Source organism: Corvus kubaryi, unplaced genomic scaffold, assembly GCF_017639235.1.
Source record: "Corvus kubaryi isolate FWS band 111438036 unplaced genomic scaffold, C.kubaryi_AGA036_p1.0 39987, whole genome shotgun sequence".
NCBI lineage: Eukaryota > Metazoa > Chordata > Aves > Passeriformes > Corvidae > Corvus > Corvus kubaryi.
In genome coordinates this window covers 1-13,874 of record NW_024581218.1, presented here as the reverse complement: position 1 = coordinate 13,874, position 13,874 = coordinate 1, and the positions used below count along the sequence as shown (strand labels likewise).

Sequence of the window (13,874 nt, the reverse complement as noted above, 5' to 3'; positions counted from 1 at the left end):
CTGCTCAGTTTCCAGGGCCCAGCTGTACATCACATGTGCACAGCTTCAAACTTCATTTGCAGCTCATATTGAAAACAAGCTCCATTTCCTCGCACTCTCAGAATGCAGATGAGTTACACATTTTGTGCTGAACAAAACCATTACAGCTCAGCAGATCTATTGAAGCACGGATACGGCTCAGATCCTCTCTCTTTGGCATTATCTTTAAAATCATGTAATTAAACCACAAAAAAAAAAAGTACGCTGTTCAGACAGCAAGAATTATGAACTCCACAAAAAGAATTTCAAAGTTGAGATAGAAGGACTATCCAGGAACCAGGGAATTAGGACTGACCTCAAGGCACTCACAACAATCCTTCACATGAACTAAGAAGTCAATACGCCCTTATGGGTGCTCAGTTGTGGTCAACATTCAGGCTTGTATATATAACCCTTTGTGCCTGCTAAAGCAGATTAACCATTTAGGCAAAGCCTTAATTCTTTAATTTAATTTCTTTGCCTAAAAAGGGGCTCCCCCTGCTCTACTTCTTTACAAATAAAATATTTACAATATTAGGGAAAAACCAAACAGTTGAACAATTGGTTAATTGGTTAGTTCCCAACAGCAGTATTGCCAGTCACAACCTAATTCAGCTAAGAAATTTCATTAAATATCAGATTTATTCCTGGCCACTGAATTGGTTTTTATCACAACAATGTAATGTAAAAGCAAAGGAATTTGGCCATTCCAATCCATACAAACAATTTGACAGAAACAAAGAGGAAAAAACTGACTATAATGGTGCCATTTGTCACAAAACTACTACAGCAAATTTTATCTGTATGTGTGTTAGGGGATGGTGTGTATGTTTAGGTTGATAATTGAATTTATACATAAAATATCCTACAAAATCCAAACAAGTTTAAGCATCAGCTGTACCAATGATATAAACAGAACTCCAATAATCATCAACTGGAAGATAAAAACAAAATGTAAAGGAAATAAACTTTATTTAGTGTTACCTTGAAAGTCATTCATCCGACAAATAAGAAAAACACACCACAAAGCATGAAATCATAACCTTTTCCACCAAAGAAAATGTTTCATTCACCTTTGGCTTAAACTAAAAGATTTCAGAACACTGCAAAACAGCTTCATGGAATTTTAGACAGTTGTGCCTTTGACAGATTAACAGGGCTAAAATGAAAGGGAAATATGGTCAAATTCAATCTCAACTTTGTCCCTGAGTTTGAGAGTTTGCTGCTTTAGCAATAAAGCAATTAACAGCTCTGACATTAAGGATCCCACTGATAAATAAGAAAGCAGCAGACAGTTTCACAGGTCTCTACTTTTGTGCCTCCTTGCAGCTTCCTGCCACATAAACACATTAAAAATCAAACATCCCACATCACAAAAACCAGCCAGCCATTACTGAGCAGATGATGTTTAAGTGGGGAATGTGTCCCTAATTTGCTAATGAGCAATCATTGTCACCTTAAATGTCTTCCTGATTCGTATAAAATTGCATCTGAGATGCAAGAGAGATTTGTCAGCCTTTCCAATATGAAATAACACAAATTAGTGTAAAAATGTAACTTGTCTTTAAGTGCATTCACTGCATTTATGTTAAAAAATATTTACGAGACTACACAGATCACTGTTTCAAGAGGGAGATCTCACATCACCCCACTTACGACATTACAAGTAGCAGAAGTAATATCAGTGTACAGCTGGGGCTGTAAGAGCAGACAAGGCAGAATGACTTCAAGCTCATTTGGTATGAGCAGTTCTTCCATCTCCAAAGCACTTTAGGTGCAGGGCTGTACAAAATTTCTCATTCCAAGGAGTTATAAAAATTCACTGATTGAGATATTGCCACAGTAGGATCCCAAAGACACACACAGAAAAAGACAAACCCTAAAACACAGTCCACAGGTTCAATTGTCTTGATTTTTTTGTACTACAAGCAAGTAAAGGAAAAGCAACTGTTGTAGGCATTGACGATTTATAATAAAGTTTCTGCAATATTTGAAGCTGTACTCCTAACAAACTCCACACCTGACAGAAAAGAGAAAAAAAGCTGTAGGACCACTCTGAAGAGAAAAATTCAAAAGGCAAAGAACTACAGAATTCAATTAAGAGGACAGAATAATGTAGAGTTTGTTTTGTTTTGACAGATTTCAAGAGAGCATAAGGAGAATCAGCAAGTCTGTATCTACTCCTTCCAGCCAGGGAATCGAGACAACTGCCCTTGGCTGAGCAAGGCCACTCCTTTCCCTTCACTGTCACATTCTGGCTTCTCTATGATCAATCACCAAATTCACATATAAAGTATCTTTGGTAATGTTTTCCAAGTGGGAATTACCAGAGTTTAGAAAATATTTCTGACTACAAGCTGAAGGCCCTGACACTAGAAAGCACTTCAGCCTGGGCACTGTGGTCACCAGAATGAACCCCACAATGCCATTGCAGTGATTTTTTTTAAGCAGTCTGAGGATCTGCAGAGTTGCTACATAATTAAACTAAAAGCTTTCAGCTGCACACATCTGAGCACGCATTTTTCATCCCTTGACATTTTTGGTCCATCCAAACATTGCAAAGGGAATGCTGATCATTATAAACCTGCCATTTGTACACTCTGAAACTGCCCAATTCAGATCTTAGACCAGCAATACACCATCAGTACACCCAAACCAGCAGCCTAACATGGAATTTTAGAACTTCTGAGTGTCCAAATTTTCAATAATTCAAAAATAATATGAATCCAGAGGTTAAAACTGAACAAGTAAAAAAACAGGATGTGAAGAAAACATTGGAACAAAAGGAAGTATTTACTATCCAATAAAGAAATCTTCAATATGCATAAATCCTTGTAAAAAATCTTATTAAATATATTTAACATTCAATTGCACAGACAAAATAATTTTTATTGAGACAAGTTTGCTCATGCTGGCATTTAAAATCTCATACAAACCCAAAAAACAATGGAATGACAGTAAGAAGTTTTACGAGTAACCTTATGAACTGCACCATCAGTGATTGTACTCAACACCTTCTGTAGACAATGCTAAAAACCTCTTCCAGCTAAGGCTTCAGAGTATTTCTGACAAGTTAATCAATGCCCTCAGACACGAAGGATCTGCTGAATGAAATAATCTCACAGAGCCAGCAGGGACACATGCTGTGTATTCCATTAATTTACTTGTAAACGTCAGGATTTTCTGTTCCCTGCTTTGCACGTCAAACAGCGACAGCTCAATCCCTCTGCACCACACTGTTCTGCTCCACAACACTCACACTGGTGCTGGTCCTTGCTCTAGAGTTCTCCTCAGCTTTGGGGTATTTCTATGGCATTTATTGTGGTTGGTATTGGGGGCTTTTTTCCTGACCATTTTCTCCCCAGTTAAGCAGCACCCACGCCAAATAAAGGCCTTCTAAACCTCATCAGGCCTTCCCCACACCGCCCAGCAGCAGGAGGGGAGCTCTCTACATGCAGTCTGTCAACCAGGTTGTGTCAGAGGGTGTAGCTTAGATCTTCATTCATTACTTAAGAGGCTGTTTGAGAAAAAGCTTAGAAAAGAATGGGGCATAAAGAGAAAATTATTCATCTCTCGTTTGCTGTGCTGACCAGTTCAGAAGACAAAATAATATTCACCTGGCAATTGTCTACATTGCCACTCCATTATCAACGCTTCCAAACACACATGGAAACCTTCTTTCCATACAGATCTTATGGAAAAAACACAGCCCTTTACTGCAAGCACGTACAAGAACTGCTCTGCACAAAAGCAGGTCATGTTCCTTTCTTCAAATAGCGGGAGAGGAACTGGTTCCTAACAAAGTGGATGAGTTTGGTCTCTGTGCAGAACATTGTAACGAGGGTTGCTGCGAAGCACAGGGCACCCGTGCTGATGTGGATCAGCCTGGCCATCCAGCCCTTGTCACAGCAGAACAACACCTACAACAAAGAAAACAAGGGATTGCAGCAAAACCAGTCATCAAAAAGTGCATTTACTGTTTCAACAAGAAATAAGGTCCAGCACATCTGTCCAACACGCCAACATCACCATCAAACCAAGCGCGGTTTTGCCACATGCACTGACCCTACAATAAATCATCTTGAGGAGTTACAATATTTGCTTTTTAAAGAAAATTCTGTCAGCAAAAAATAACCAGTCAGTAGATATCTGGTAAGTGAGGAAGCTGCTGTTATCTGGCATGCAGAAATACATTAACTGAGATGACACAAAACTTCGCTGATGCTATTATGCACGTCTGCTACTGTACAGCAACATCTCAAGCTATTTTCTATCAAAACTGGAAATCTCCCATTCCAAAATATAAAACTCTGCCTTCTCAGGCATAATGGATTTTCAAGCTGTCAAAATTCTGTACATAGAAAAGCTACCATCTCCTTAATAATGAGCCTGCACAATTACCATCTTGTACTGAATGTATGTGTTAAATGTGCTCTTAGCAATTTTTGTTTCTCTTCTAGTTTTGGTTATTACTTCTTTTTATTACAGAATTTTTAATGCAATGGCACCAAGAAACTGCTAAAATTTCAGTTATTAACAACTAAGCACATGGATTGTCTACACACAGAAATGTGTTAAGTTTTATTTAACTAGTCAGATCCACCACCTTGTATAGGTGGCAGAGAACTTTGATACAAAGAATCTCTTAACAATATATCCTGCCTTTCTGTAATGGAAAGTCCCAGCCTACCCTCGAAAGCCTTTTTCCTAATGGCATTCCTCTTTTTGTGGACAGAAAAGTCACCTGACAGCAGCACTCACAGTGAGAGCAGAGAGGAAGCAGCTCACCTCTGAGAAAGCAGTGATCACTGCACTGATGATGTAAACCAGCAGCAGAGCTGGTGAGGGGAGCAGGCCTGTGAGGGGTCTGTGGGCGCTTTCTTTGAAGTAGTCATAGATGTAGTGGGTGCTGTGAGCTATTCTGATGCCCATGTTGAAGCAGTTGGCAAGGATAAAGCCCACACTGCCATACCAGTGGGTCAGGAAATAAGAGATGCACAGAAATACGAAAGACAAGGCCAGCATAACAAAATTGTACCTAGGGAAAAAAAAAAGAAGAAATAATTTAACAATGCATGCAGTTACAGCATTCATTTACTAATGATTTTTTATTTTCTAACATGAGTAACAGAATTTCTCTTACCATCTTCTAGTGAAAATTAATTTGAGAAATGAAACGATAAAAAAAATTTGAAAGAATAGAAAATACATCAACCAAATCAAACCAAGAACTACATTATGTGAATGAAATTGTATTACAGTAATCAGTTGTGCACTCGGTGCAGAAAATCAAACTTAATAACAATTATTAGTTATGTAAAAACTTGTGCATTTTTTGCTATGTTAGGAATATATTAAAGAAAATGAATGTTCAAGAACAAATCAGCACTTTATTTAGTTTCTGCCATAAACAGTGACTTGGAAAACTAGCTCACATTTTAAAGGGGTTGTGAAAGCAGCCCTTGTTTAGTCAAAAAAGATCCCACTTCAATTGTGGAAAACAGACCTCACTGAAATTAATTTGAAAGGGCCACATGAGGAACAGCCTAAACACAGAATCAGGAAATAACCCAGGCTAGAAGGGGTCTCAGGAGGTCACCTAGTCCAACTTCCTACACAGTAGTGAACCCCTGGATTCACCCACACAGTTTAGATCATTCCTAAGTGTATGTACAGTAACTGTACATGAAAAATGTTAATAGCTGCAAACTTTTAAAGTTTGTCAAAACTATAAAGTCAAGTAATTGTCTTTAAAAGTATAACTTCAAGCTCATCTGTGCAGAAAACACACATTTAAGTTACTTTCCTAGTTAGTAATGGACCAAAAGCTAAATTAACAATTATTTCTTCATTTCTGACCTTTTTACCCAAACTTTTCAACTTTTGCTAAAGCTTCTGCATCTAAATCTAAATGCAGACACAGCCTAACAAGGAGCTGCTTTTCAGTGGGGCAGGATATTATTATGCCAATTTCAAAAGCACCAATCCCTTTATAAGGTCAGCACAAATACATTTACAGGAGCCACTGTTTCCTACCTGTCCACTTCTTCTTTGCACATTAAGGCAAATGTGAAACATTCTGTTACTCCATTGACAGCAAGAAACAGGACATATAACGAGTAACACCGGAGGAGATCTGGACCTAAAAACCACATTAGAAAGACAAATAGATAATGATTTCTTTTATCAAACCACATTGTTTTTACAGTCACTGATACTGAGAGATAGTTGTTGTAGTGTTAATACTAATAATGGAAACCTAAGTTCATTTGAATGAGTTTCCTGTCTAGATATCTTGACAAGAACACAAATAAACAAGGCGAAGGATTTTGATGAGCTAAGTCACAGATTTCAATAGCAGTTTTGCAGGAAAAAAACCCCAAACTGATGACTTACAAAAAATTCATAATAGCTGTAGGGGTTTTTTTTTAAAGAGTGGTGGTTTTCTGCCAGGTCTGTAAATCTTTACCTGTTCCAGAACTGAGCATTGAGCCTCCATAAATATCCAGAGCCAGCTGAGAATAGGCATAGCCAAAAACAGTGATGGTGAGACCTACCAGGAGCACAAGTTTCAGCAGCAATTCCAATACATTTGCAGCCATAGCAACATCATCCTGAAATAAAATGTAGTAAATTACATGAACCAGAATCAATGTAACAACAGTCACCCTCATGCAGAAATGCTACTTCACAGGAACAAATAAATCAGTTTGCATAGTGTAAAAAGGTGTGAAACTTATCCTTGTTATTCAATTATCCATACACATGCTCTTACCATCTTTTATATATTTATTATTCCACCATTTTACCAGTTCTACACACCAGGTAGATTTTACATAAAATATACACAGACAGACACCTCCCTTAGTCCACCAAGGATCTGAAGCAGAGAATTTAATTATGTACTGACGTGCAATTAGCAGGATTGCTACAGGCTGACCTTCATGAGCGATCAAGAATATTACTCCGTGGAACAAAGCTCTTATTGATTAATCCTCCTCATACAACTCAAACACAAAAGAGAAATACCATTCTTTTCTTCCCAAAGCTGCACTCCTCAGAAACATAATTTAACACCTATTGATATATTTAAGTAAATAAAGTACTTCCAGATAGCATTTATTTAATAGATCTCATGATTTAACTAATGGCTTTCTATATCTGGAAATACACAGTAGAGGAGGCTTTACATCACACTGTTTGGAGCAGCTGATGTTAACTTCATTGATGCAAAGCAGCACTATGCCACTGCATATTTTAATTTCTATTTCATTAGCATTTTACCTATTCTCTTTTCTTTTTGGTCCAGCCCCACTTGGCATTTTTGTTCTCCACTTCTTAATTTTAACAGCCTCAATATTCAAATTTAAACACCCACTTCTGTCCATCACACTTCTGCGATGTAACCTATCTGTAACAAAAATTGAGCATTTGACATGTAATTAATCCAAAATAAACATACCTGCTTCTGATCCTTTACAGTCTTCCCTCTTTCCAACACTTTAGCAAAAAATACATAAAAGCTCTCCTCGATAGGCAAAAAGATAAACCTGGCCACCAGTGAACCAAGGTTATTCACAATATCATATACACCTTAAAAAAATAAAGCCATCTGTGAATTTTAGACACATTTTAATTCCAACTCTTTAATAACAACATGAGTTCTAATTTAACATCTCCTCCTCCAAAAAGAGAAAGTAAGTGGGATCTGGCGCAACACTGAAGCAGTGTTCTCTAAAAATTCTGACAATCACAGCAACTACAGCTTAAAATTGCAAAGTTTGCTCATGCCAAAAGTAAGACAAAAGCACCAACTACACAGAATTGAATCTAGAACAGCACCAAACCATATTTAAAATTCTTGCTGTAGAGGAATTTGAAGGATCCTGATAAAGTTCACTGAATGAAAAGAGGAATGTAAGGATCTACTGATACAGGAAAAGAGAAAGATACACATCTAGTGAAAGACGTTCCTGCCCATGGCAGTGGGGTGAGAACTAGATAATCTTGAAGGTCATTTCCAACCCAGGCTATTCTATAATTCTACTGTCTTAAATTGATTATTATTATCTATATCAATCATTCTCTGAAAGGCACCTGAAATGTCACAAAGGCTTTGAAATATTCTCAGATTTTCAAGCTATTTTCAAACACTTTAAGCCATTTTCAGAAGCATGTGAAGAGCAGTGACTAAGAAAACTCTGTCACCATTCCACAGTACCATCACACTTACCCTGATCTCCAAAATTTAACACATTCAAAAAGGTCATCACATATCGTTCACCTGTAAGTTCAAAATAAAGAACTTCAGAACAAGTCCCTAAGTCTTTTCCAATACTCGTTCAGGCACTTCCAATACTAAGTGCTCAAGAGACAAAGTCAAATGGGACAGCACCTAGTTCTGAAAACCCTCAAAAACTCCATTCAGGTTGGCAATCACGTGCCTCATCTTCCCCCACCCAAGCTCTCTGAAGCTTTAAGCCAATTTTGTAAATAGTTTTCATGAGCCCTCTTCCCTCACACTTCTATGTCAAGCCTCACCCTCTGTCAAAATTTGTTTTAAGAAGGATTGTTTGAAGAAACTCCAAGTCAAGCGTGCTTCCTTCCAGTTAACAAAGGTCTGCAAAAAAAATACTGAAATGTAACAAACATGATTGAAATTACAGAGTAGAAATAGAAAAAAGCAAGGCAGAGCAACTCTGTAGGGTAGCTCTAACTGTAGTGGTAAGGAAACCCACAATGCCACAGTTACTAATAACTAATGCAAAGTATTGCTGAATTCAAGCACCAACACCACTGATCTGGCAGAAACTGATTCCCTTGTTGAAAAGTGCTGTTATTGCAGATCAAGTACCCATAGGAGCATTCTACAGAAAATACTAATCAAGGTTAAATTTAGGAAAAAAACACCCATGGTGTTTAACATGCCAATATAACTTTCACCCTCACTGGAGATATGAATTGTTTGCTCTTCAAACTGTCCTCATATATATAAGACTTGCAACCAAGAACCACCTTTATCTTTTCAATCTGTAAATCTTATCCAGAATGTCGTCTTCCTCAATGAGTCTTGTCATTTCTTTCTCTGCCTCATTTTTGTTTGAGAGATATTTGAGTGTCTCTGGAATGCTGTGGAACATCATGGTTATTTTTTGAGAGATCAAAGTACCAAAATCCATTGTTACATGGTTCTGGTTTCTTTTCTGCCTCACATCCAGTGCTACCTGGTCATTCCCCTGCACAGCGCAGATGGTCTATCTCCAGTTAATGTCTATTAAATATTTTGAACAAACCAAGTCAGCAACAACAAACCCAAAACCACAAAGAGTTCAAGTTTCATGATGTTTTTCTGACAAGAATTTTACACATACAAACTTCAAACACAATTTCTATGGGGTTTTTTTTATTTAATCTATCATATCTTCTATAGTGCAAAAATATCCCCAAAACCTCTCAATTAACTCCCCTGTCTCAAAGCAACATTCAAAGTGCCCTCACGTGAGATTTTAAGAAGAAAATCAAGAAAAAAATTGTGCAACTTACCTCATCTTCCACGAAGTTAGGTAATAAAGCTTTCACTCTAGCAACTGGAAACGATTTCTTTGTGGCTTCAGGAGATCCCAAAAACATCACAAAATAAATTACATAGCACATTACCAGAATACTGACATATAACAGCTGGAAGGATCAGGAAGAAGAAAAACAGTGAAACAAAATTAAATCAGAAATGCAGAATTATATACTAGTTGAAAATACAGTGAGAAGAAAATGTAAGTAGTCTTTGTGCCTATCAAATATTAAAACCAGGTAAGGATTTGAACAGCTCTTCAGAATGCTGTTGATCTTTTCATCTTTTTTTACCCTGTAGATTATCATAGACCTTTGGTAATTTTCATGTTTTATTTAGCATTTTTAGAAAGCTAAAGGTACAATTATAAAGCAATTACTCAATCAAAAGTCAAGCTAACAGAGTAGCTACTGCCTACATCTCTTAATTCATAGAACTTTTCCAAATTCCATCAGTTATAAGCGATCTACAAAAGCCAGGGCAAAAACTGAAGAAGAAAACTTATCCCTCCATTGTCATCAAGAAAAAGTTTTAACCTGAATTCATTGCACTTGATTAGCACCTTCTGATAAGGTAATGCAGGTTGGTGGTACAGGCTGATAAAGTTCTGTGTGATTAGAATAACATAACCTTATTTGCAAGATGTGCCTTCACAGACAGAAGGTGTCTCCTTGTACCTCCCTTTAACTCAATGTCAAAGTACCAAGTCAATAATGAGTATCAGGAAAATACTAAATACAAATTCTAAATCTTAAACCTCCCAGGAGCTTTTTCTCTCAGCTCCCCAAAGTTCTTTAGCAGGCTAAATGTCAAAGGCAAATTAAAATTCAGCTGAGAGAGAACAAAGGAAACTTACCTGAGCCAAGGAAAAAATGTAAAGGCCCCACTGAGGATAAAGGATTACTAAAGTAACCGTCAAAATGCATTTTGACACTACTGAAAGGCTTTCAGCAACTACCTTTAAGAAACACGAAAGAGAGAAGGGTTATTTTCTGGCAACCTAACCACATACACAAGCTTAAAATACCTAAGTTTAATGCACAGAATTTATGTAGGGATGGAAGATTTTCAAAGTCAGTATGACTTTATCACAGAGTTTCTTTCTGCTGAGCTGGCCAGCTTAGACTGTAATTTCTCTGTAGGTTTTCTATTCTTGCATTTCACAATTCCTCCACTGCATTTTCCCAGTCCTTTGTATGAGACATAAGGGAGAAAATTTTGCTTGAGACTATCATCTTCTCAATAGATACATTTCACAATTTTATATAGAACTGTGGAAGCAGTGTGCCTCTCCCTCCAATTAAAACCTATGTTTCAGTATTTAATGATCTCAAAGGTAATAATGTCTAAATAAACCAACTTGCTTGCTTTAAAGGGTACAAGTTCCTGGTTATGTTACAAACCAGGCCATGCAGTGCTAAACAGTACACACAGGGGTTTTTTACATGCTTGAATATAAAAACATCTAAGTCAGTAATCTGTTCTTTTCAGTAAAAAGACGATTCCCTCCACACGCACACACCCCATGGACTTTACTAACCTTAAGTCTCACAAACAAATGAGCTTGTGCTAAAACCCAGAATGGCTCTCCCAGGAGTTCAACAATGGCAGAAACACCAAATGCCACTACACCAGCCTGATAATGAGGAACCACAGAAGGGTTGGGTACTTCGAGCAAGTGTAGCCAGACTAAGCCCAAGATAACAGACCAAAAGACACCAAGAGGAACTCTAAAAAGTTAACATAAAAACTAATTAATGGAAATGTTACTTCAGCAGAAAAAGAAAAAAAAAAAAACCAACAAAGAAAATTAGATTACAGTATCACATATGGCCACAATGATTACATTAAAAAAGGCCCTGAGGAATTAATTCCTGTCGTTACTATAGCAAGAATGAATATTCTCCTTTGTAATGAACACCCTTAAGGCACTCTTTGCACAACACAGAAAACATTTTTCTGAGTTGTCCATTTTTTACTCCAGAGCCTAACATAAGGTCAAATATCCGCATTTTTGTGCCTTAGGACCAAACAATTCTGATCCCACATCAGCCTGCACATTCCCTTCTGCTGACACTGCTTCAGGAACACAGAGCTTCTGGAAGAGTGCATCAAGTTTTACATCATTGGAGCAAGATCTCTTTGACCTTCACACTATCAGACCCCTAAAATATTTGACATCAAGCTCCTAAGACGTATTTCAGACGCTTCACCGAAGTTCACCTTCATTTTAAGTTATGCTTTTCTACAAGGAAAATTTAAAACAAAAGAAGATGCACACAGTCAATGTTACCTCTGTAACTTAATGCTCACTTGAAAGGCCATCGTACAGCAGAAAGATGACTATAATTCAGATAAGAAAACAGAACTAATACATTTTAAATATTATTATTAGATCTATCCCTGACAGGGACAATCCCTCTGCTTCATAGCTGGATGCAGGTGACCACACATAAAGACCCATTCCTGGGCCAGATCCAATTAAAAGCTGGGTAGTTTCAGGGAAAGTCAGGTGCCCCAATGGCAAAATACTATTTTATCATGCAGGGGTAGTTTTCCACCACATCAGGCAGGTAAATTTACTTCCCAACCCACCTAATTGGGGCTGCACAGCAGCTAGAGCTGACATAGGGAGAGAGAAGAGAGAACCAGGAACCAGAAGGGAGAAACAAGTCATAAAATCCACTTTACTGCAATGTGTGATTGCACTCTCTTGTTGCAGCATCCTGTGGACTTCAAGCTGTCCTGCTATAAACAGCACCACAGCTGAAAAAAGCTGTTGTTTAATTCCAACTCTTTTTTCACCTTCTCACATCTCTCCTACCCAAACATTTATGTTGCCTTGGCATTAATCCACATCAGGGATCAAGACTAAAAGCTTAGTCTGAGAGGGAAAGAAAAGATATCTAAAGCAGGTTCACAAATGCACATGAGGTAATAAAAAAACAAAACTGAGCAGGAAGAGGAAGAAAAAACAAAGAACTATGTACTTGTGCTTTCCTTCAACAGCTACAACTTAAATGAAACTCAAGCAACAGAAGAAATGGCTCCAGGTGACACCTCTGGTAATCAACTTCCTCATGTGCTCCAACAAGAAATCAAGTCCATAAATGCTAAAGCACCAGACTTGACCAGCTTCCTGCATCAGTCCCGAAACACAACTGGGGCTTCTAAATGCTGAAGTAATTACCTCAGTAAATAAACACTTCCTCTCATTCTGCGAGCTCCCAGACAAGAACTAGAAATTCAAAGAAAGTAAACTTTTAAAGGTATCTTACGTCAGCCACAATAGATTAATTGTTTTCGTCCAGTTTCTCTTTGCACTTCCACTCAAACAAGCTCTGCGAAATGCCTCCCTGGCAAGGAAGACAACTGTTGAGTACAGCAAAGTCAGCCTAAAGAGGGTGAAAAAGGAAAAAAAAAAAAAAAGAGAGAAAACTATTTATTTTCTATAAACTGTAAATCCTTCATGCAATAGCATCACAGTTTTTACACATGACTGCCTGGCAGACAAATCTTACAGGTATGCAAACATGGTGATATGAGCTAAAATTATCACCATCTCCTAAAAACACAGAGAAAGTAATTACGCGTGACGATTCAAATGGCAAGAATACACACTACAGACCGTGCAGACAGAGAGCATATCCTATAGGAAAAGCACGTTGTATCTAGTTTTTCCTCTGCAAGCTGATAGTTTAAACACGAAAAACAGGCCAGTGCTATCGGTGTTTCAGGCCAAAACAGAGCCGAGGAGGCACGAAATGACCAAACACTGTGACACACCCAAAACCAGATTCCACAGCACTAATCAGAGCATGGCCAGTGACACGGCACAGACCGCGGAGCCGAGACCAGCACCGAGCACAAGCTCTGCCCCACAGCACCAGCAGCCCCGGGACGCCTCACAGGTGCCCGCCGAGCCGCCTCCCCCTCACCTGACATTGACCACGCCAATGAGCTCCCGGGAGAGATAGCGGAGGGTGAAGGCGTTCAGCCCGAAGGTAACCACCCGGAACAGCACCTGTGAAAGAAGCCGCACGGGAAGCACCTGCTGGAGGAGGAGGAGGAGGAAGGAGGGAGGGGCGGCCCCGCACCTGCAGCAGGGCGCTGGACGAGGCCAGCCGGGCGGTCTGGCCCAGCACGTCCTGCGCCGCCATCGCCCCGCTCCCGCCGCCAGGAAGTGGCGCGGCCGCCGTCGCACCGGATCTCATCAGCGGGGCGGTACCGCCCGGCCCGGGGGCTGAGGGAGCACCGCGGCACCGCCCCGCCCGGCACTGAGGGGGCA

At 38.9% G+C, this 13,874-nt stretch overlaps 1 protein-coding gene across 1 annotated transcript; it reads right to left on the bottom strand.

Annotated features, from left to right (window-relative positions):
* Positions 1-973: 973 nt before the first annotated feature.
* Positions 974-13,767, bottom strand: LOC121672178 (protein RFT1 homolog). The gene is made up of 13 exons (XM_042044728.1): positions 13,684-13,767; positions 13,525-13,610; positions 12,865-12,981; positions 11,127-11,316; positions 10,443-10,544; positions 9,562-9,696; positions 8,560-8,638; positions 8,252-8,302; positions 7,481-7,611; positions 6,488-6,632; positions 6,055-6,160; positions 4,807-5,056; positions 974-3,938 (listed from the first exon to the last, which is right to left on the bottom strand). Exons 1-13 carry the CDS (start codon positions 13,744-13,746, stop codon positions 3,774-3,776), a joined length of 1,620 nt encoding a protein of 539 aa, XP_041900662.1. The 5' UTR covers positions 13,747-13,767; the 3' UTR covers positions 974-3,773.
* Positions 13,768-13,874: the final 107 nt, after the last annotated feature.

Excerpts from the sequence above, each read along its gene's own strand:
- LOC121672178 (XM_042044728.1), bottom strand. The coding sequence starts at position 13,746 with ATGGCGGCGCAGGACGTGCTGGGCCAGACCGCCCGGCTGGCCTCGTCC. Across the intron at positions 11,317-12,864 it reads ATTAATCTATTGTGGCTGAC|AGTTCCTCTTGGTGTCTTTT; the intron begins GTAAGATACCTT and ends TTAACTTTTTAG. Across the intron at positions 5,057-6,054 it reads TGCAAAGAAGAAGTGGACAG|GTACAATTTTGTTATGCTGG; the intron begins GTAGGAAACAGT and ends TTTTTTCCCTAG.